Genomic DNA, 24,357 nt, shown 5'->3' with positions numbered 1-24,357 from the left:
GACAAACTATTTGTAAGGAGCAAAATTTAAATCTGGATCTTGACTTGAGGAAGAAAAGTTTTTAATGATTACTGGAGGATGGAGTTGTGATGATTATCAGAAGCTTTTGTTTTTGTCTTCTGGAGAAATGAGGTGCAAGAACATTTTGAATTAAAGGAGTATTCAAGACTTGTGTGTTCGACAGTTGAGTTAGAACAAGTTTTGGGCACTGAGAATTCTGAGCATTCTTCAGTCGTGCAAAAATGGCAGGGCTTCATTTGATATCAACAATGGATAGAATGACGATCTCAATGATACATGAACTGTTGACTTGCAGAAATTGTTGCATTGTTAGAATTTTTATTGTCCTTTTGAATGGCACGGAGAGATTTAGAGGTTTTTAAGTTTAGGTTCAAGATCACATCTTCAAAAGTGCGATGGCAGGCCCTGTTTGGCATGTTAGAGGCCTTGGAGCTGTACAAATGATGGTTCACGGTGCTCAAAGGGAAAATTCCAGAGCTGGCGATCACTGGATAACCAAGGTGACTTGGTTACCCAATGATCACCAGTGAGCTACTATTCAAAGAGCTTGGATTAGGCAGAACTTTCTAGGTGGTACATATTTTTAAAGAAGCTTCAACCTTTATAGGAAAGTTGTGATCCAAGGGACTTGAGGTTGTAATTAGATTCAGAACAAATGCTAATTGAAGTACGGCAGCACAGTGGTTAGCACTGCTGCTTCACAGTGCCAGGGACCTGGGTTTGATTCCTGGCTTGGGTTACTGTGTGGAGTTTGTACGTTCTCCCTGTGTCTGCGTGGGTTTCCTCCAGGTGCTCTGGTTTCCTCCACATTCTGAAAGACGTGCTGGTTAGGTGCATTGACCCGAACAAGTGCTGGACTGTGGCGACTAGGGGAATTTCACAGTAACTCCATTGCAGTGTTAATGTGAGCCTACTTGTAACTAATAAATAAACTTTAACTTTATAAGAAGTACCAATTTCTGAGGTACATGCTTGAGGTTGCCTGGAGGAATATGATTTAGGATTTGAGGTATTGAAATACAAATCAGAATGTAACTTCTGTGGAGTGAGAAAATCTTGTGAAGGTATGTACTGAGCTAGTCGCTTTACCTCTGATGTCTGGCTTCTCACTTTAAATCAGGGTCTTGCAGCTCAGAGCTCTGACGAAGGGTCATCCAGACTCGAAATGTTGGCTCTTTCCTCTCAACAGATACAGTAAGACCTGTTGAGATTTTCCAGCATTTTTCTTTGTGTTTCAGATACCACCATCTGCAATATTTTGCCTTCTCTCAAAATAGTGAAGTCTTGTTTAAAACTATATACGGCACCAGTTTGACCACACCTGGGATACTGTGGACAGTTTTGGTCCCCTTATCCAAAGAAAAATATACTTGCGTTGGAGGCGGGTAGGTGCTGAGAGGATGTTTCTCCATTGTGGGAGAGTCTAGGAGTAGAGGGCATAATCTGAGGGGTTGCCTATTTATGACAGAAATGACGATTTTCTCCCCTTGCGGTTAGTGAATCTGTGGAATTCTTTACCTCTGGGTGAGTCATTAAGCACGTTCAAGGCTGAGGTAGGCAAATTTTTAATCAGTAAGGGTTATGGGGATTAGGTGCGAAGTGGAGTTGAGGATTATCAGATCAGTCATGATCTCATTGAATAGCAGAACAAATTTGATGGGCTAAATGGTCTGCATCTGCTCTATGGTCTGATCTCTGGTACCTGCTGTCCTTGATCTTCTAGATGGTAGTAGTCATGGGTTTGGATGATGTTGCCTAAGGAGCCTTGGGGAGATCCACAGTGCATCTTTTAGATGGTACACATTCTGCCACTGTCATTGATGGAGGGAGTGAATGTTTGTGGACTGGGTGTCAATCAAGTGGGCTGCTTTATCTTGAATGTTATCAAGCTTATTGGGTGTTGTTGGAGCTGTACTCATCCAGGCAAGTGGAGAAGATGCCAGAACACTTGTGACTTGTGCCTTGTAGATAGTGGACAGATTTTGGGGAGTCAGAAGATGGAATTACTAGCTGTAGGAATCCTAGCCTCTGACCTGAACTTGTAGCCAAGCCACAGTATTTATGTGGCTCATCCAGATCAATTTCTGACCCTGGATGTTGATAGTGGGGGATTCAGCGATGATAATGCTTTTGAATGTCAAGGGGCAACGGTTAGATGTACTCTTGTTAGAGATGGTCACTGGCTGGGACTTGTGTGGCGCGAATGTGACTTACCACTTTCAACCCAAGCTTGAATATTGTCCTGATCCTGCTGCATTTGCACGGACTGCTTCACTATCAGAGGAGTTATGAATGGTGCTGAACGTTGTGCAGTCATCTACGAACATCCCCACTTCTGATCTTATGATGGAAGGAGATTTTATTTTGATTTGTCCGTGGGACATGGACAATGTTGGCTGGCCAGCATTTATTGCCCATCCTAGTTGCCCTTGAAGGTGGTGGTGAAGTGGCTGAAGGTGATTGGCCTAGGATAGTACCCTGTGGAACTCCTGCAGTGATGTCCTGGAGATGAGATGATTGACCTCCAACCACCATAGCCTTTGTGCCAGATATCACTCCAGCCACTGGAGAATTTTCCCTGATTCCCATTCAGTTTTGCCACAGTTCCTTAATGCAATACATGGTCAAATGCTACCTGAGAAACGGAGGCAGTTGGTGCTCAAATGCAACAAGATCTGAGCAATATCCAAGCTTTTGTTGAAGTGGCAAGCATCATTCACACCACACAAGTGCCAGGCAATGACCATTTGATAGAATCATAGAATAGAATCCTTACAGTGCAGGAGGCGGCCATTCGGCCCATCAGGCCTGCACCAACAACAATCCCACCCAGGCCCTATCTGCAGAACGCCACGTATTTACCCTGCTAATCCCCCTGACACCTAAGGGGCAATTTAGTATGGCAAATCCATGTAACCCGCATATCTTTCGTGTGTGGGAGGAAACCGGAGCACCTGGAGGAAACACATGCAGGCACAGGGAGAACGTGCAAACTCCACACAGTTACCCAAGACTGGAATTGAACCCGGGTCCCTAGCGCTGTGAGGCAGCAGTGCTAACCACTGTCACCCTGCTGCGCGTTTCCTGCTTGTAACTCGCCTCCTGACTCCCCAAAGTCTATTCACGATCTATAAGGTACAAGCCAGGAGTGTAATGGAATACTTTCTACTTGCCTGCATGAGTGCAGTTTCAACAACACTTGAAGCTCAACGCCATCCAGGGCAAAGCCCATTTAATTGCTACCCCTTCCACAGTCAATCCCTCCATCATCGACGAACAGTGGCAACCATCCACAAGATGCACTGCAGGAACTCATCAAGGTTCTTTAGGCAGCACCTTCCAACCCACGACCGCTACCATCTAGAAGGACAAGAGCGGCAGATGCCTGGGAACACCACCTGGAGGTTCCCCTCCGAGTCTGTCACCATCCTAACTTGGAAATATGTTACCATTCCTTCGCTGTCACTGGGTCAAAATCCTCGAATTCCCTCCTTAATGGCATCAGCACACCTCAGTAACTGCAGCGGTTCAAGAAGACAGCTCACCACCACCATTAAAAGGGCAACTAAGGGTGGGTAATAAATGCTGGCCTAGCTAGTGATAAGTTTAACAACACCAGGTTAAAGTCCAACAGGTTTATTTGGTAGCAAAAGCCACACAAGCTTTCGAGGCTCTGAGCCCCTTCTTCAGGTGAGTGGGAATTCTGTTCACAAACAGAACTTATAAGACACAGACTCAATTTACATGAATAATGGTTGGAATGCGAATACTTACAACTAATCCAGTCTTTAAGAAACAAAACAATGGGAGTGGAGAGAGCATCAAGACAGGCTAAAAAGATGTGTATTGTGTATGTGTATAATACACATCTTTTTAGCCTGTCTTGATGCTCTCTCCACTCCCATTGTTTTGTTTCTTAAAGACTGGATTAGTTGTAAGTATTCGCATTCCAACCATTATTCATGTAAATTGAGTCTGTGTCTTATAAGTTCTGTTTGTGAACAGAATTCCCACTCACCTGAAGAAGGGGCTCAGAGCCTCGAAAGCTTGTGTGGCTTTTGCTACCAAATAAACCTGTTGGACTTTAACCTGGTGTTGTTAAACTTCTTACTGTGTTTACCCCAGTCCAACGCCGGCATCTCCACATCATGACTAGCTAGTGATGCCTACATCCCAAAATGAATTTAAAGGTAACCAAGGCCGCAACTTAATATCCAAGGGTTTGCAATATTTAAGAAGGACAGGAAAAAGGGAAAATAAGGCAAGGTTGCATTGTTAAGGATGAAATCAGTGCAATAGTGAGCAAGGACATTGGATAGAAAATCCAAATGTAGAATCCGTCTGGGTGCAGTGAAGATGCAACAAGGCACAAAATATTAATGCGAGTTGTGTGCAAGTCTCCAAACAGCAGTGGTACGGTCGGGATGGCATTAAACAGGAAATTAGCTGCATGTAACGAGCGTGCAAGAGTAATTATGGGTGACCTTAATATACATGTAGACTGGACAAACCACATTGTTGCTAATTTTGTGGTGGAGTAATTCCTGGAGTATGTAAACGATTGTTTCTTGGACCAGTTCATTATTTGATTTTGATTTGATTTATTATTGTCACATGTATTAGTATGCAGTGAAACGTATTGTTTCTTGTGCTATAACACAAAGCATACAAAGGGAAGGAAAGGAGAATAGCAAAATGTAGTGTTACAGTCATAGCTAGGTATAAGATCAACTTAATGAGAGGTAGATCCATTCAAAAGTCCGATGGCAGCAGGGAAGTTGTTTTTGAGTTGATTGGTACGTGATCTCAGACTTTTGTACCTTTTTCCCAACAGAAGAAGGTGGAAGAGAGTATGTCCAGGATAGGTGGGGTCCTTGATTATGCTGACTGCTTTTCTGGGGCAGCGGGAAGTGTAGATAATGTCAATGGATGGGAGGCACATTTGAGTGATGGACTGGGCTTCATTCACGACCCTTTGTAGTTTCTTGCAGTCTTGGACAGAACAGGAGCCATACCAAGCTGTGATACAACCAGAAAGAATGCTTTCAATGGTGAAGTTGGTGAGAGTTGTAGTGAAGCAGTTGAGGCCTCATTGAATGTTTTTAAGGTGAGGATAGATAAATATTTGAACAGTAAAGGAATTAAGGGTTATAGTGAGCGGGCGGGTAAGTGGAGCTGAGTCCATGTAAAGATCAGCCATGATCTTATTGAATGGCAAAGCAGGCTTGAGGGGCTGAATGACCTACTCCTGCTCCTAGTTATGTTGAGGTGGTTGGTATGTGACCTCAGACTTTTTGCATCTTTTTCGATGGAAGAAGGTGGAAGGGAGTAGGTCTGGAGTGCGTGAAGTCTTTGATTATGCTGGCTGCTTTTCTGAGGCAGCAGGAAGTGTGTAGACAGAGTTGATGGATGGGAGGTTGGTTTGCATAATGGACTGGGCTTCATTCACAACCTTTTGTAGTTTCTTGCAGTTTTGGTCAGAACGGGAGCCGTACCAAGTTGTGATACGCCCAGAAAGAATGTTTTCTATGGTGCATCTGTAAAAGTTGGAGAAAGTCGGAGCGGATATGCCAAATTTCCTTAACCTCCTGAGAAAGTAGAGGTGTTGGTGGGCTTTCTTAATTATAGTGTCAGTGTAGGTGGACCAGGACAAGTTGTTGGTGACCTGGACACCTAGAAACCTGAAGCTCTCAACCATTTCCACTTCATCCACGTTGATGTAGATAGGGGTATTTCCTCCATTACATTTCCTGAACACGATGACAATCTCCTTTGTTTTATTGACACAGAGAGAGAGATTATTGGTGTCGCAGCAATTTACCAGATTCTCTATATCTTATGTTGGCCTTCATTGCAAGAGGACTTGAGTACCGGAGCAAGGATATCAGGCAGCTGTACAGGGCCTTGGTGAGACTACACCCGGAGTATCGTGTGCAGTCTTTGTTTCCTCAGCTAAGAATGTATATGCTTGCTATACAGGGAGTTCAGCAAACGTTTGCTGGACTGATTCCTGGGATGGCAAGATTGTTATAGGAGGTGAGACTGGGTAGAATAGGCTTGTATTCACTGGAGTTTATAAGGATGAGAGGTGATCTCAATGAAACATAAGAATATGGTAGGACTAGACAAACTGCATGCAAGGATAACAAAAACAGAAAATGCTGGTAAATCTCTCAGGTCTGACAGTATCTGTGGAGTGAGAACAGAGCTAACTTTGAGTTTGGATGACTCTATCAGATGCAGGGATGATGTTTCCTCTGGCTGAGGGACTGGAACAATGGATTACAGTTATTTGGGACTGAGATTAGAAATTTCTTCAGAGTGATGAACCCATGGGCATTTCTACCACAGAAGATTGTGGAGGCCAGGTCACTGAATATATTTATGAAGGGAATAGATTTCTGCTCTCAAGGTGTCGGGAGAAATGGGAGTGCGGGGTGTATGGTGTTGATATAGAAGATCAGCTATGTTATTGAATGGCTGAGCAGACTCGAAGGGCCAAGTGACCTATTCCTCGTTTCTATGTTTCTCACCGACCAGTAGAATGGAGTGCATGTACCTGTGACTAGTGGTGTGCCGCAGGGATCGGTGTTGGGTCCATTGTTGTTTGTCATCTATATCAATGATCTGGATGATAATGTGGTAAATTGGATCAGCAAGTTTGCTGATGATACAAAGATTGGAGGTGTAGTGGACAGTGAGGAAGGTTTTCGAAGCTTGCAGAGGGATTTGGACCAACTGGAAAAATGGGCTGAAAAATGGCAAATGGAATTTAACGCAGACAAGTGTGAGATATTGCACTTTGGAAGGACAAACCAAAGAAGAATGTACAGGGTAAATGGTAGGACTCTGAAGAGTGCAGTTGAACAGAGGGATCTGGGAATACAGGTACAGAATTCCCTAAAAGTGACGTCACAGGTGGATAGGGTTGTAAAGAGTGCCTTTGGTACATTGGCCTTTATAAATCGGAGTATCGAGTATAAAAGTTGGAGTGTTATGGTAAGGTTATATCAGGCATTGGTGAGGCCGAATTTGGAGTATTGTGTACAGTTTTGGTCACCTAGTTACAGGAAGGATGTAAATAAGATTGAAAGAGTGCAGAGAAGGTTCACAAGGATGTTGTCGGGACTTGAGAAGCTGAGTTACAGAGAGAGATTGAATAGGTTGGGACTTTATTCCCTGGAGCGTAGAAGATTGAGGGGAGATTTGATAGAGGTGTATAAGATTTTGATGGGTATAGATAGAGTGAATGCAAGCAGGCTTTTTCCGCTGAGGCTAGGGGAGAAAAAAACCAGAGGGCATGGGTTAAGGGTGAAAGGAGAAAAGTTTAAAGGGAATATTAGGGGGGGCTTCTTCACGCAGAGAGTGGTGGGAGTGTGGAATGAGCTGCCGGATAAAGTGGTAAATGCGGGGTCACTTTTAACATTTAAGAAAAACTTGGACGGGTTCATGGATGAGAGGGGTGTGGAGGGATATGGTCCAAGTGCAGGTCAGTGGGACTAGGCATAAAATGGTTCGGCACAGACAAGAAGGGCCAAAAGGCCTGTTTCTGAGCTGTAATTTTCTATGGTTCTATGGTTCTACTTGTATCCTCTTTACAGGCGTGTCTAACTTTTGTTCTCTTGGCTACTGACCAATTTTGTTCTGCTTGGTCCAAGAGCTTATTTTTTTGTGGTGCAGTGCGCTGGTTTATTACTGGCCTGGAACATTGATGTGGAAATGCTGGCGTTGGACTGGGGTAAACACAGTAAGGAGTCTAACAACACCAGGTTAAAGTCCAACAGGTTTATTTGGTAGCAGACGCCACTAGCTTTCGGAGCGCTGAAAGCTAGTGGCGTTTGCTACCAGATAAACATGTTGGACTTTAACCTGGTGTTGTTAGACTCCTTACTGGAACATTGAAACAGGACTGGCCATTCAGCCCAAGAATCTGTTCTGCCACTGTGCAGCCTTTTCCACTGACTTGTTAGTGAACAGTAATTATTGAACTACTGGTGGAAGTTGTGTCCAGCAAGGGTTGGCAGGGAATGGAATTAGGATTGATGTCAGAAAGCAACATTATGGGTTGTAAAAAGAAAGACCTGCATTTGTAGTCACTTAAGTAATGTAGTAAATGCAGCAGCCAGTTTGTGCTCAGAACTCCCACGAACAACAATGTGATGATAACTAAATGAGAACCTAAGTGGCCCTAGAAATAGTAGATCCATTGGTAATGTTCCAGAATTCTTTGGACTGGTTCCTATAGATTGGAGGGTTGATAATGTAAGCTCGCTATTCAAAAAGGAGGTAGAGAGAAAACAGGGAACTATAGACCAGTGAGCCTAACGCCAGTACTGGGGAAGTTGCTGGAGTCCATTATCAGGGATTTCATAACTCAACATTTGGAAGGCAGTGATATAATCAGACACAGTCAGCATGGATCTACAAAAGAGAAATCATGCCTGACTAATCTATTGGAATTCTTTGAGAATCTAACTAGTACAGTTGACCGAGAACCTGTGGATGTGGATTATTTAGACTTTGAGAAGGCTTTCAACAAGGTCTCACATAGTCTGCTATATAAAGTTAAAGTGCATGGGATTTCAGGTAATGTCTTGAGATGGATAGAAAGCTGGTTAACAGATAGGAAGCAAAGAGTTGGCATAAATGGGTCTTTTGCTGATTGGCAGTCAGTGACTAGTGGGGTACCACAAGGATCTGTGCTAGGGCCCCATTAAATGTATTATCTCAAAATTTGCAAATGATACAAAGTTGGGTGGGAGGTTAAGCTGTGAGGAGGATGCAGAAGTGCTTCAGCGTGATTTGACAGGTTGAATGAGCGGACATGTGCATGACAAATGAAGTATAAAATGGATAAATGTGAAATTATCCACTCGGCAACAATAATAGGAAGGCAGATTATTATTTGGTGTAAATTAAGAGGTGGATACTCAGTGAGACCTTGGTGTCCTCATGCTTCAGGTGCTGAAAGTAGGTGCGGAGGTACAGCAGGCAGTAAAGGAGGCAAATTGTATGTGGCCTTTAGCGAGAGAATTTGAGTATGGGAATAGAGATGTTTTACTTCAATTGTAAGAGTTTTAACAACAGCAGGTTAAAGTCCAACAGGTTTATTTGGTAGCAAATACCATTAGCCCTCGGAGCGCTGCTCCCCACTATCATTCACGATATGAGGACTCCAGTGAGTGAGTGAATTAACAGGCTTTTATTCACAGGAGCACACCCTCGTAGCTGACCTAGCCGAGACTGAGGCGAGGAGGAGGAACCATCACCTTTATACCTCACTCAGGTGGAAAGGGAGGAGTCTCGGGCCAGGTGTAGCATGGGTGTGTCCAGGCATACACATTTAGTTACAGTGGTTCACCACATTCACCCCTCCTTTAAAGAGTCCGGTGGGGTGGCTGGAACAATATGTACCGAGGTATGAAGATCTATATATACACAAGAGTCACGAAACTGAGGTAAGGCGTCGTCCCTTCACCGGTTCAGCCTGTCAGGCGGCTTGATCAGTCGCTGTGACCGCCGCAGTACCAGTTGAGGTGTTGCTTCCGATGGCAGGGTGGAACCGCTCGAGTCTGCCATCGTCCCTTCTGGTCGGGTCCTGCGTGGTGACTCCAGGGGCTCAGGTGAGCTACGTACAAGGGGCAGAGATGTAAGCAGACCTGGTGCTACCTGAACAGAGGGGTCTAGGGATGTGGGGTGGGGGGTCATAGTGGGCTCCGAGGCACCTGCAGGTGCCAGGTCCCGGATAGAGATCGTGTCCTCCCGCCCATCGTGGTATGCCACATAGGCATATTGGGGGTTGGCGTGGAGGAGCTGGACCTTTTCAACCAGGGGGTCCGACTTATGGGGTCATACATGCCTCCGGAGCAGAACGTGACCTGGGTACGCCAGCCACGACGGTAGTGCGATTCCCGAGGAGGACTTCCTAGGGACAGCAAACATCCGCTCATGGGGGGTGGCGTTGGTGGCCGTACACAGGAGGGACCTAATTGAATGCAGTGCATCGGGGAGGACTTCTTGCCAGCGGGAGACTGGAAGGCCTTTAGACCGTAGCGCTAGTAAAACGGCCTTCCAGACTGTCGCGTTCTCCCTCTCTACCTGCCGTTACCTCTGGGGTTATAGCTGGTAGTCCTACTCTAGGCTACGCCCTTAGAGAGCAGGTACTGATGCAGCTCATCACTCATGAATGAGGATCCTCGGTTGCTGTGGATGTAGTTAGGGTAACCGAACAGGGTGAAGAGGCCGTGCAGGGCCTTGACGACCGTGGTTGAGGTCATGTCCGAGCAGGGAATGGCAAAGGGGAATCGGGAGTACTCATCTATAACGTTGAGGAAATAGATATTGCGGTCAGAAGAAGGAAGGGGCCCTTTGAAATCGATGCTGAGGCTTTCAAAGGGGCGGGTGGCTTTTATTAGGTGTGCCCTGTCCAGCCGATAGAAGTGCGGCTTACACTCTGCGCAGACCAGGCAGTGTCTGGTTATAGACCGGACGTCCTCAACAGAATAGGGCAGGTTGCGGACCTTAATAAAACGGTAGAGCCTGGTGTGGAGTTTGCATGTTCTCCCCGTGTCTACACGGATTTCCTCCGGATGATCCCACAGTCCAAAGATGTGCAGGCTGGGTGGATTGGCCATGTTAAATTGCCCTTTAGTGTCCCAAGATGTTAGATGGATTAGCCATGGTAAATGTGTGGGGTTACGGGGATAGGTGGGTGAAAGGGCCTAGGAAAGGTAACGCTGTCAGAGAATCGGTAGGAGTTTTGACAACACCAGGTTGGGGTCCGGCGGGTTTATTTGGTGGCGGGTGCCATTGGCTTTTGGAGCGCTGCTCCTTCGTCGGATGGGGTGGGGGTCTGCTCTCGGGCGGGGCACGGAGACACAAAATCAAGTTACAGCTTTAAGTTAAGTTATTTTGTGCCTCTGTGCCCTATTTGAGTACAGATTACCACTCCATCTGACAGGGGAGCAGCGCTCCGAGGTCTAATGGTATTTGCTACCAAATAAACCTGTTGGACTTTAACCTGGTGTTGTTAAAACTCTTACTGTGTTCACCCCAGTCCAACGCCGGCATCTCCACATCATTACTTCAATTGTACAGGGCATTGGTGAGGCTGCACTTGGGGTAATGTGCAATTTTAATGTCCTTACCTGAGGAAGGATGTCCTTGCTATAGAGGGAGTACAGCGAAGGTTTACCAGACTGATTTCTGGGATAGCAGGTCTGTGATATGAGGAGAGACTTGGTTAGTTACGATTATTCAGAAAAATAATTTTTCCGATGGTGGTTGATTCCCGAACTAGGTGGTCATAGTTTGAGAATAAGGGGCAAACCTTTTAGAACTGAGGTGAGGAGAAATTTCTTCACTCAGAAGGTGGTGAATGTAGTTGAGGCCAAAACGTTGTGAGATTTTAAGAAGAAATTAGAAATAGCTCTAGGTGCTAAAGGGATCAAGGGATATGGGGATCAGGATATTGAATTTGATCAGCCATGATCATAATAGTCAGATAGTCAGGCTTTTTCCCAGGGCTGAAATGGTTGCCACAAGAGGTCACAGGTTTAAGATGCCCTCATAAGAACAGGATATGGCGCTCGATTCATCGATCAACAGTTCCGACGCACCACAGCGAAAAACCGCACCGACCTCCTCAGAAGACAAACACGGGACACGTTGGAGATCTCTACTGCCTCCCAAAGATACACAAGGCAAACACACCTGGCCGTCCCATCGTTTCAGGCACTGGAACCCTGTGCGAGAACCTCTCCAGCTATGTCGAGGGCATCTTGAAACCCATTGTACAAAGAACCCCCAGCTTTTGTCGCGACACTACAGACTTCCTACAGAAACTCAGCACACATGGAGCAGTTGAACCAGGAGCACTCCTCGTCACAATGGATGTCTCGGCACTCTACACCAGCATCCCCCACTATGATGGCATTGCTGCAACGGCCTCAGTACTCAATGCCGTCAACTGCCAGTTTCCAGATGCAATTTTACAACTCATCTGCTTCATCCTGGACCACAATGTCTTCACCCTCAACAACCAGTTCTTCATCCAGACACACGGAACAGCCATGGGGACCAAATTCGCACCTCAATATGCCAACACCTTCATGCACAGGTTCGAACAAGACATCTTCACCGCACAGGACCTTCAACCGATGCTATACACGAGATACATCGATGATATTTCTTCCTTTGGAGTCATGGTGAGCAATCACTGAAGCAACTATATGATGACATCAACAAGTTCCATCCCACCATCAAACTCACCATGGACTACTCTCCGGAATCGGTTACATTCTTGGACACACGCATCTCCATTAAGGACGGTCACCTCAGCACCTCACTGTACCGCAAGCCCACGGGTAACCTCATGATGCTCCACTTCTCCAGCTTCCACCCCAAACACGTAAAAGAAGCCATCCCCTACGGACAAGCCCTCCGAATACACAGGATCTGCACAGATGAGGAGGATCGCAACAGATACCTCCAGACGCTGAAAGATGCCCTCATAAGAACAGGATATGGCGCTCGACTCATCGATCAACAGTTCCGACGCGCCACAGCGAAAAACCGCACCGACCTCCTCAGAAGACAAACACGGGACACGGTGGACAGAGTACCCTTCGTCGTCCAGTACTTCCCCGGAGCGGAGAAACTACGGCACCTCCTCTGGAGCCTTCAACATGTCATTGATGAAGACGAACATCTCACCAAGGCCATCCCCACACCCCCACTTCTTGCCTTCAAACAACCACGCAACCTCAAACAGACCATTGTCCGCAGCAAACTACCCAGCCTTCAGGAGAACAGTGACCACGACACCACACAACCCTGCCGCAGCAACCTCTGCAAGACGTGCCACGGATGTCATCATCTCACGTGAGAACACCATCTACCAGGTACACGGTACCTACTCTTGCAACTCGGCCAACATTGTCTACCTGATACACTGCAGGAAAGGATGTCCCGAAGCACGGTCCATTGGGGAAACCATGCAGACACTACGACAACGGATGAATGAACACCGCTCGACAATCACCAGGCAAGACTGTTCTCTTCCTGTGGGGGAGCACTTCAGCAGTCACGGGCATTCAGCCTTGGATCTTCAGGTAAGCGTTCTCCAAGGCGGCCTTCACGACACACGACAGCGCAGAGTCGCTGAGCAGAAACTGATAGCCAAGTTCCGCACACATGAGGACGGCCTAAACCGGGATGTTGGATTTATGTCACATTATCAGTAACCCCCACAGCTTGCCTCCTGGACTTGCAGAATCTCACTAGCTGTTCTGTCTGGAGACAATACACATTTCTTTAACCTGTGTTTAATGTTCCCTCCACCCACATTGTCTGTACCTTTAAGACCTGGCTGGCTGTAGGATTCGCATTCTTATCAGTATTCTGCAACTTGATTTTGTCTGTTTGCACTGTTTGAGAGCACATTTCCACTCCATCTGACGAAGGAGCAGTGCTCCGAAAGCTTATGGTATTGGCTACCAAATAAACCTGTTGGACTTTAACCTGGTGTTGTGAGACTTCTTACCGTCTCACAGCTCCAGGGACCTGGGTTCAATTCCCGGCGTGGGTCACTGTCTGTGCGGATTTTGCACATTCTCCCCATGTCTACGTGGTTTCCTCCGGGTGCTCCGGTTTCCTCCCACAGCCCAAAGATGTGCAGATTAGGTGGATTGGCCATGCTGAATTGCCCCTCAGTGTCAGGGGATTAGCTAGGGTATGGGGTTGGGGCCTGGGCGGGATTGTGGTCAGTACAGACTTGATGGGCTGAATGGCCTCCTGCACTGTAGGGATTCTATGATTCTAATCCTTCCAAAAAAATATCTCTGACATGGTGGTCACCCATTGGTGTGTCACCAATGGGTGACCACCATGTCAGAGATATTTTTTTGGTAGCCAATGAGGCTTGAACCTGGAACCATGTGGTTCAGGTGAGATCGTTACCAACACTGATATGGCTGATATTTCAGTAGACTCTGCCTGCAGTTGGCTGGAGGTGGTGTAAAATCCCCCTCTATTGAAGAATTTGAATTTGTTGCCTTTGCTAATTGCCTCCATTATTTTCCCCCTTCCTGCTCCACTTTAATTGCGTCAGTTTGGAATGTCTCTGCATGTGAAGGTGTAGCTGAAGATATAGAAATGAGTGTTTTGACATATTTATCTTGACTTAGTTTATTCTTTGTACGGTCTGTTTATATGAAGTCACTTTCACAATGATTTGCAATCGGTCCTTTGAAAAGTTGCAGGAAATTTGGCGCTTTTTTGGCACTTGAATGGTAATAGTTTAGCTTTGGTGTCATTTCTGGTGCTAAGGGGATGTTCCAAAAGAATGTAATAATAGTGCCCTCCAGTTGTGGAAAACAGTACTGCACCAGTTATGATTTTAACTAATTGATGAATGTCTTGCTTGTCGAGACATTATTACCTCCATGCCTTCCTTGTATTAGAGCATTTTATGGTGTTGTTTTGCACAGCAACCTTAATTGGGATGTACCTAACTTCATGCTGTAACTGCATAAAACTAGAATAATATCTTCAAGCACAGCACTATTTCCTTTAAGAGGCATTTAATGGTTGATAAATATCCTGATTGAAATTCTTGGTGTCTGTTGAAGCTGATAGAAGTGCAGTAATTTAATTTCCTGTTGAGCATAATGAAAGATTTTTCAGAAAGCACAATTATATTTTTAAAACTACATTAAACTTTTTTGCCTCCCCAGGTTTATATCATCTGTGGAAACAATGGCAGACCTTAACAAGTAAGTGGCTAACAACAGAATGCATCGGAGAATAATTTGTTGTCTGATGTTTTTTGGCTTTGATCATAATTAATGTATGTACTAAACCAAATTGGAAAGTGTTTGGCAGCACAAACTTTACATTGACAGGTGCATTAAAGCATGTGTGCCTGATGAAATGGCCATGTGCTGGGAAAGGTCAATAGGAGCAGCTTTACAGACACTGAAGTCCTTTGAAAGACAATTAATGAAATAGAATTTACCGAGTTCTATTGGTAAACAGCCGTAAGCAGAAAGTCATTCATTCTAGAATTCTCCCTCTGTGTATGGATTTAAAGGATCAGGGAACTATTTGAAACAAAGTTTAACTTGTGCCAACAACTGAAGGGCTAACTTTAGCAGACATTTTGACCTGACGCAGACATTCTTCAATCAGAATGCAAACTAAACAAGGGGAAACATTCTAACATTCAGTTCAAATGAATGAGACAATCAGATAAAGCAGGGAATTATTCAGAATTCAGGAAAAAATTACATGAATTGCAAGAAAGAAGTTGAGATGCCAGGTTTGTTCTAGAGAGCTGATGTGGAATCTATTCCCAAAGGCTTCCTTCTGTGCCACTATGGCTCTGACTTAATATACTTGCGGTTGTTTCAGCTGATCCTAGAATTAAGAAAGCAGCAATATTTGGAATTCTAGTACATGGGAGACATTGGCAAGGCTGCATCTTTAGTTACCTTGAAAACGCTTCACTTACCCCTGGTCTTGTTATTGTATCATTCCTATGATTATATGGGTAGAGAATTCCAGCTTTTAACATGGTTTTATATGGCCAACTCAATGAGAGAAATTGGAAGGCTATGACTGTCATATGAACATTGGATAATAGAAGCGGGCAATTCGGTTCCTCGAGCCACTCCAATTATCTAAATCACTTTATTCTGTCTCGGGATTTGGGTGTGGTGGTGAGCTGCTGCCTTGAACTATGATGGCGAAGGGATGGCAGTATATTTCCAAGTCAGGATCATGAGTGACTTGGAGGGGAACTTCCAGGTGATTGGTTTCTGGTACAATTCTTGGCACAATTTAAGATTATCAGTTGGGCTCACAATGAGAGTCACTTTAACATGCAACCCTGTCCTTTGCAGAGTGAACATGCCTGTGCATTGTGCGTTTTCCAACGCAACAAAGTTTGGGATACATCCATTCCTGGTTCATTCCCATGGCAATTCCTTGACCAGGATAAACCTGCCTGGTTTGAATTTGAACAGGAGCTTGGAGGTTAACTGTTCTCTGCTGCAATCTCCATGGCAACACCTGAGTCCAATTGGCACACTCTTCTCATGCATTATGAATTGTTCCCTTTACTGTTGTAAGAGGCTATTTGGCCCATTGAATCTGCACTAACTTTCCAACAGAGCATCCCATCCAAGCCCTCCCTCCCGCCCTAACACTGTAACCCTGTGCGTTACCGTGGCTAATCCACCTAACCAATACATCTTTGGACTGTGGGAGGAAACCAGAGCACCCGGAGGAAACCCACGCCGACACTGAGAGAATGTGCAACAAACTCATCACCCAAGGTCTGAATAGAACCTTAGTCCTTGGCACAAGTGGCAGCAGTACTAACCTGTGCCACCTTACCACCCAAATTTCATTATCGCATCTTCCATTCATCAGGACCACTCTCAAAATGCTTTGATAGTTTGTCTATTTTACTCTAGTTCTGTATTACTAAGTGACTAAGTTGCTGGTTTGTTTTCACAAAATAGCACCCTAGAAATTGCTCCTGTTCTGTGAACACAGTGCCAAGAGGCAGCACTAGTTTTAAAATAATTTTGGAAATGATAGCATGCCTCCACCTGTCTTCCCTTGTGAGGTACTTGCTCTGTCAGAAGTCTGGAGTAATTAAGCATTTGAAACAATACTTTGATTATTGCAATGCTAAGCAAATTAAACATCTTAACCTGTGCTTAACTTTTCTTCCATCTTTTATGAAGCACGAATTGGCAAGGGTAGATTGGGGAACCTTACTAGTGGGTTGACTGTGGATAGGAAATGGTTCACATGTAAAGAACATGTACATGAATTACAAGAATTATTCTTTCCTGACTAGTGCAAAAATAAAGGAGGCAAGGTGGCTCAAGCATGGCTTACGAAAGAAGTTGGGTATAATAAATACAAAGAGGAGGCATATAAAATTGCAAAGAAAAGCAACAAGTCTAAGGACTGGAAGCATTTTAAAATTTGGCAAAAAAGGACACAATCTTTTCAAGAGGGAAAATGAGTAACTGACTGTAAAAGCTTCTAAGATTAATAAAGAAAAAATATAGGTTCTTTACAGACAGAAGCTGGTGAAGTTATAATGGGGAACACAAATGGCAGAAAAGTATACTTTGGTTCCATCTTCACAAAGAGGGGACAGAAACCTCCCCGAAATGTTAGGGAACCAAGGGCCGAGTGAGAAGATGGAATTGAAGGAAATCAGTATTAGTAATAAAAAATGCTGTTTGCGATATATGACCTTGGATGAGGGAATCAAATGTAACATTTCCAAATTTGCTGACTACACAAAACTGGGTGGATTCAAGGTGATTTAGACACATTGAGTGGTTTTTTTTCAAAAATTCATCTGTGGGACAATCCCTAGATGCCCTTGAACTGAGTGGCTTGCTAGGCCATTTCAGAGGGCAGATGCAAGTCTGCTGTGGCTCTGGAGTCGCATGTAGGCCCGACAAAGTAAGAGTGGCAGATTTCATTCCCTTAAGAATATTAGTGAATCAGATGGGTTTTTCCGACAATCGGCAATGGTTTCATGGTCATCAGTAGATATGTAATTCCAGGTGTTTTTTATTGAATTCAAATTCCGTCATCTACCGTGGCGGGCTTTGAACCTGGGTCCCCAGAACATTAGCTGAGTTTCTGGATTAATAGCCTAGCGATTAATACCACTAGGCCATCACCTGTTCTCTATGATGCAGATGCATTACAACGTGGCTAAGTTGTTAACTTCAGTGTGAAAAAACAGAAAGGAAGCGTGTTATTTAAATGGTATATTGGAAAGTGGGTGTACAAAGGGATCTGGATGACCTTGTACACCAGTCAATGAAAATGGAGAGGCAGGTGCAGCAAGCAGTTAGGAATGCAAATTGTATGTTGGCCTTCATTGCAAGAGGATTTGAGTTCAGAAGTGGAGATGTTTTACTGCAGTTACACACAGCCTTGGTGAGACCCCGCCTGGAGTATTGCATGTAGTTTTGGCCTCCCTACCCAAGAAAGGATAAATTGCCATCGAGGGAGTGCAGTGGAGGTTCACCAGGCTGATATTGTGTTGGCGGAACTGCCCTATGAGAAGAGATTGGTTTGATTGGGCCTGTATTCACTGGTGTTTTAGAAGGATGAGAAGAGATCTGATTGAAATGTATAAAATTCTAACAGGGCTGGACAGACGAGATGCAAGGAGAATGGTTGGGGAATCTAGAACCGGCGGGGGGGGGGGGGAATAGTCTCAGGATATGGGATAGACCATTTAGGAATAAGATAAGAAAACATTTCTCCATTCAAAGGGTAGTGAACCTGTGGAATTCTCTACCACAGAAGATTGTGGAGACCAAAACACTGAACGTATTCAAGAAATAATTTTTTTAGATTTTAATGGCATCAAAGGGTATAGGGATAAAGCGGGCACATGGCATTGAGATCGAGGATCAACCATGATATTGAATGACAGAGCAGGCTCAAGAGGCTGGCTCCTGTTCCTAGTTTCTATGATGGTTTCTTTTAAAATGAGTTTTTTGTATATTTTCTAAACGCAAATATCTGGACTTCCTGAAGCATATATTGGTGTGCATCTGATTGGGTTTTTAATAAACTGGAAAGTATAATAATGTGTAAATAGGAGAGCATTCAGTAACAATTAAATCAAAAATATACTTTTCAATGTTTGAAACCTCATCTCTTCCAGCAAAGAGCAGACTGAATGTGATCAGAAAGAAGATATGGAGGATGTTGAAGATATTGAGGAGGATGAAGCATCTGAAGATGCAGATAACAAAGGTAAATTCGTGCAAAAATCTCATTCACCAACACAATCCTGGAAGTGGATCAGTCAGTACCAAGAGAAATGACAAATGTCTGCTTATGTGAAGATTTCAGTAAGTTTATAATTGAGAAGGTATAAACATAATAAAGGGATAGTGGGTTAAGTGGATTGGATGTGGGCCTTGGACAGGAAAGAAGGTCAGTGAGAAATAAAAAGATACCAATTGTGTAAATAGTGAAAGGACAGCAAATCTTAATATTGAGTTTGTGAAAATTGGGTGAAAAAACACTTGCTGCTAATGTCTCACAAATAGAAACTGTGTTATTTGAATTTGTAACTCATTACTGCTGCCACGGGGAATGGTTGAGATAGGGCGGCACGGTAGCACAGTAGTTAGCACTACTGCTGCTTCACAGCTCCAGGGACCTGGGTTCGATTCCCGGCTTGGATCACTGTGTGGAGTTTGCACATTCTCCTCGTGTCTGCGTGGGTTTCCTCCGGGTGCTCCGGTTTCCTCCCACAGTCCAAAGATGTGCGGGTTAGGTTGATTGGCCATTTTAAAAAAAAATTGCCCCTTAATGTCGTGAGATGTGTAGGTTAGAGGGATTCGCGGATAAATATGTAGAGCCTGGGTGGGATTGTGGTCGGTGCAGACTCAAAGGGCCAAATGGCCTCTTTCTGCACTGTAGGGTTTCAATGATTCTAGGTGTAGATACATTTAAGGGTAATTGTATGAGGGAGGAGGATGTAAGATATGCTAATGAAGTTCTAGGAGACTTGTTTGGAGTGTTAATCTGTCATGGACCAATTGGCGCAAATGGTGTTTCTCTACTCTGCATGCTGTATATTTAAAATGGGGTGGGGAAGCTGTATTTAAAAGAATTGTAATTGAAACAGCCCTGAGAAGAGAGTGCATGGAGATAAAGGAACAGTACAGCCAACCAGGGAGTAGGCTATACTGTGCAGTGCGATAGGATTCATTAGTGACCTCATAGTGAAGGTGCCCCTAGGTGGCAGTGATCATAATGATTGAAGTTCACATTAAGTTTGAGGGAGAAAAGAGTGTGTAATTGGTCTTTTCAACTTGAATAAGGGCAATTATGAGGGCATGAAAGTGCAGCTAGCAATTTAAGTGAAGGGATAGGTCAGTAGAGATGCAGTGGCAGACAGAGGGGATAACATAGAACATAGAACAGTACAGCACAGAACAGGCCCTTCGGCCCACGATGTTGTGCCGACCTTCATCTGAAACCAAGATCAAGCTATCCCACTCCCTACCATCCTGGTGTGCTCCATGTGCCTATCCAATAACCGCTTAAATGTTCCTAAAGTGTCTGACTCCACTATCACTGCAGGCAGTCCATTCCACACCCCAACCACTCTCTGCGTGAAGAACCTACCTCTGATATCCTTCCTATATCTCCCACCATGAACCCTATAGTTATGCCCCCTTGTAATAGCTCCATCCACCCGAGGAAATAGAATACACAGAATAGATGCATTCCAATGAGAAAGAAAAGTTCCAAAGGGAGGAGACACCATCTGTGGTTAACTAAAAAAGTTATAGATAGTATCAAACATAGAGAAAAAGCATATAATTGTGCAAAGTGGGTGGCCGGTCAGAAGATTGGGTTGAATATAAAATCAGCAAAGAATGGCTACAAGATTAATAAGGGAGAAGTTGAGTACAAGCAGAAGCTGCCTAGAAATATAAAGATAGATAGAGTTCCTACAGATACTTAAAAATAATAGTTGGCAAAGTGAGCGTTGATCCTGTAGAAAGCAAGTCCGTGGAAATAATATTGGAAAATAGAGATGAACAGGTATTTTGGATTGGTCTTCACTATAGTGAATACAAGTAACATCCCACAAATGGTCGTAAACCAGGAATTGGGAGGGAGGAACTCGGGGAAAATTACAATCACTGGGAAAGTGGGACTGCAAGTTGCTGGACTTCATCCTAGGGTCCTAAAAGAAATGGCCGGTTAGATAGTTAATGCGATGGTTTAAATTTGCCAAAATTCACTAGATTCAGGGAAGGCTCCATTAGATTGGAAAATAGCTAACGTAACTCCTTTATTCAACAGGAAACTGTAGGCTTGTTAATCTTTTCCTGCAACAGATGTTAAACTTATTAAATGTTATGACAATTTTGTGAAGGGGGAATTGGTACCGATCCGCAGGGCCTCAACTATTTACCATTTATATAGACGATCTGGAGGAGGGGACTGGGTGTAGGGTAACAAAGTCTGCAGACGACACAAAGATAAGTGGAAAAGTGAATCGTGTGGAGGGCGTAGAAGGTCTGCAGAGAGATTTGGACAGGCTGAGTGAGTGGGCGAGGATCTGGCAGATGGAGTATAATGTTAACAAATGCGAGGTTATTCACTTTGGAGGAAATAATAGCAAATTGGATTATTATCTAAATGGAAAGAAATTACAACATGCTGCTGTGCAGAGGGACCTGGGGGTCCTTGTGCATGAGACGCAAAAACCCAGTCTGCAGGTGCAACAGGTGATCAAGAAGGCAAATGGGATGTTGGCCTATATCGCAAGGGGGATAGAATATAAAAGCAGAGGTGTCTTGCTGCATCTGTACAGAGCATTGGTGAGGCCGCAGCTGGAATACTGTGTGCAGTATTGGTCCCCTTATTTGCGGAAGGATATATTGGCCTTGGAGGGAGTGCAGAGAAGGTTCACCAGGTTGATACCAGAGATGAGGGGTGTTGATTATGAGGAGAGACTGAACAGATTGGGTTTGTACTCGTTGGAATTTAGAAGGCTGAGGGGGGATCTTATAGAGACCTGTAAGATAATGAAGGGGCTGGATAGGGTAGAGATGGAGATTCTTTCCACTTAGAAAGGAAGCTAGAACTAGAGGGCACAGCCTCAAAATAAAGGGGGGTCAGTTTAGGACAGAGTTGAGGAAGAACTTCTCTGAGGGTGGTGAATCTCTGGAATTCTCTGCCCACTGAAGTGGTGGAGGCTACCTCGTTGAATATGTTTAAATCATGGATAGATGGATTCCTGATCGGTAAGGGAATTAGGGGTTATAGGGATCAGGCGGGTAAGTGGAACTGATCCACTTCAGATCAGCCATGATCTTATTGAATGGTGGGGCAGGCTCGAGGTGCTAGATGGCCTACACCTGCTCCCATTTCTTATGTTCTTATGGTGTCTAACCTGTTTATTGGAGTTCTTTGAAGAAATAATGGGCTGTTGATCAAGGGGAACTGGTAGATGTACTGTACTTTAATTTCCAGAAGGCATTTGATAAGGTGCCACAATGATTGTGTAAAATAAAAGCTCGTGGTGTAGGGGGTAACACATTGTCATGGATAGGAGATTGGCTCGCTAACAGAAAATGGTAGGCATAAATGGGTCGTTTTCTGGGTAACAGGATGTGACAAGTGGTATGTCACGGGGATCAGTCCTGGGACCTCAAACTCTACAGTTTATATAAATTTGGATGAAGGGACTATGGTAACTTTCTGATGATGCAAAGATGGGTAAGAAATTCAAGTTGTGAAGAAGACAAAGAGACTACAAAAGGATATAGGTCAGGTGAGTGAACAAAGAAGAACAAAGAAAATTACAGCACAGGAACAGGCCCTTCGGCCCTCCAAGCCTGCACCGACCATGCTGCCCAACTGAACTAGAGCCCCCTATCCTTCCAGGGATCATATTCCTCTATTCCCATCCTATTCATGTATTTGTCAAGATGCCCCTTAAAACTCACTATCTTATTTGCTTCCACTACCTTCCTGGGTAGCGAGTTACAGGCACCCATCACCCACCTCGTTTAAACCTTGCCCCTTGCACCTTAAACCTACGGCCCCCAGTAATTGACTCTTCTACCCTGGGAAAAAGCTTCTGACTATCCACTCTGTCCATGCCCCTCATAATCTTGTAGACTTCTGTCAGGTTGCCCATCAACCTCCGTTCCAGTGAGAACAAACCAAGTTTTTCCAACCTCTCCTCATGGTTAATGCCCTCCATGCCAGGCAACATCCTGGTAAATCTTTTCTGTACCCTATCCAAAGCCGCCTCATCCTTCTGGTAGTGTGGTGACCAGAATTGGACACTATTCCAAGTGCGGCCTAACTAAGGTTCTATAAAGCTGCAACATGACTTGCCAATTTTTAAACTCAATGCCCTGGCCGCCGAAAGCAAGCATGCTGTATGCCTTCTTGACTACCTTCTCCACCTGCATTGCCACTTTGTGACCTGTATGCCTGTACACCCAGATCCCTCTGCCTATCAATACTCTTAAGGGCTCTGCCATTACTGTATATTTCCTACCTGTATTATAACTTCCAAAATGCATTACCTCACATTTGTCTGAATTAAACTCCATCTGCCATCTCTCCAACCGATCTTTATTCTGATGGTCTTCATCGCTATCTGCAAATCCACCAACCTTTGGGTCATCCGCAAACTTACTAATCAAACCAGTTACATTTTCCTCCAAATCATTTACAAACAGCAAAGGTCCCAGCACTGATCCCTGAGGAACACCACTTGTCACAGCCGTCCATTCAGGAACGCACCTTTCCACTGCTACCCTCAGTCTTTTATGACCGAGCCAGTTCTGTATCCACCTTGCCAGCTCACCTCTGATCCCATGCGACTTCACCTTCTGCACCAGTCTGCCATGAGGGTCCTTGCCAAAAGCCTTACTGAAGTCCATGTAGACAACATCCACTACCCTACCCTCATCAATCATCTTCATCACTTCCTCGAAAAACTCGATCAAGTTAGTGAGTCACTACCTCCCCTTCACAAAGCCATGTTGCCCCTCGCTAATACGACAGAAATCTGGGCAGAAATTTGGAAAATATGAGTATAATGTGGGAAAGTGTGAGGTTGTCCATTTAGGCAGGGTGAATAAAACGTATTTAAATAGTGAGAAATCGAGATGCAGAGGAATCTGGGTGTCCTCTTGCATGAATCACAAAAGGTTAGTATGTAGGTGCAACAAATAATTAGAATCGCAGGAGAAGGCCATTTGGCCTGTCATGTATGCACTAGCTCTCCAAACCAGCATTATGGCTAGTGCCATTCCCCTGCCTTTTCCCCGTACCCCTGCATATCGTTTCTGTTCCAGTGCGTTGACATCCTTCCTATAGTGTGGTGCTCAATACTCCAGCTGAGGTCTAACTCGTGTCTCAGCATAACCTTGCTCTTGTACTCTTATGCCCTTATTAATAAATTTCAGGATGCTATATGCTTTAACCTCTCCACCTGTCTTGCCACCTTCGATGATCTCTGCAAGTATACACCCAGCTCTCTGTCCCTTCACCCCTTTTAAGAATTTTATCCTTTGGAGGGGTATGGATAGGGTGTGTAGTGAACAGCTGTTCCCCTTGGTTGAGGGATCACTCACAAAGGGGCATAATTTTACAGTAAGGGCAACATTAAGCTGCCTGGTTTAAATTGAAAATAATGTTTTGGCAGTTAGCTGCCTTTAACCATCAACTGGTGCCATTATTCATGGCAATGCGTCTTCCAGAGTCATAGAATCCCTACAATACAGAAGG

General features: G+C 44.5%; 1 protein-coding gene across 3 annotated transcripts in view; it reads left to right on the top strand.

Moving 5' to 3' along the window:
- The window catches only part of nap1l1 (nucleosome assembly protein 1-like 1), a 132,477-nt gene that overhangs the window by 27,130 nt on the left and 80,990 nt on the right, over positions 1-24,357 (top strand). For all 3 annotated transcript variants that reach the window (XM_078219492.1, XM_078219494.1, XM_078219493.1), the window contains exons 2-3: positions 14,757-14,795; positions 18,740-18,831. In XM_078219492.1, the coding sequence (XP_078075618.1) occupies positions 14,779-14,795; positions 18,740-18,831 (109 nt within the window). In that variant the 5' untranslated portion in view covers positions 14,757-14,778. The remainder of the gene's footprint in view (positions 1-14,756; positions 14,796-18,739; positions 18,832-24,357) is intronic.

The sequence above is a fragment of the Mustelus asterias genome, chromosome 9, assembly GCF_964213995.1.
Source record: "Mustelus asterias chromosome 9, sMusAst1.hap1.1, whole genome shotgun sequence".
Lineage (NCBI taxonomy): Eukaryota > Metazoa > Chordata > Chondrichthyes > Carcharhiniformes > Triakidae > Mustelus > Mustelus asterias.
This window is presented reverse-complemented; position numbering and strand designations above follow the sequence as displayed.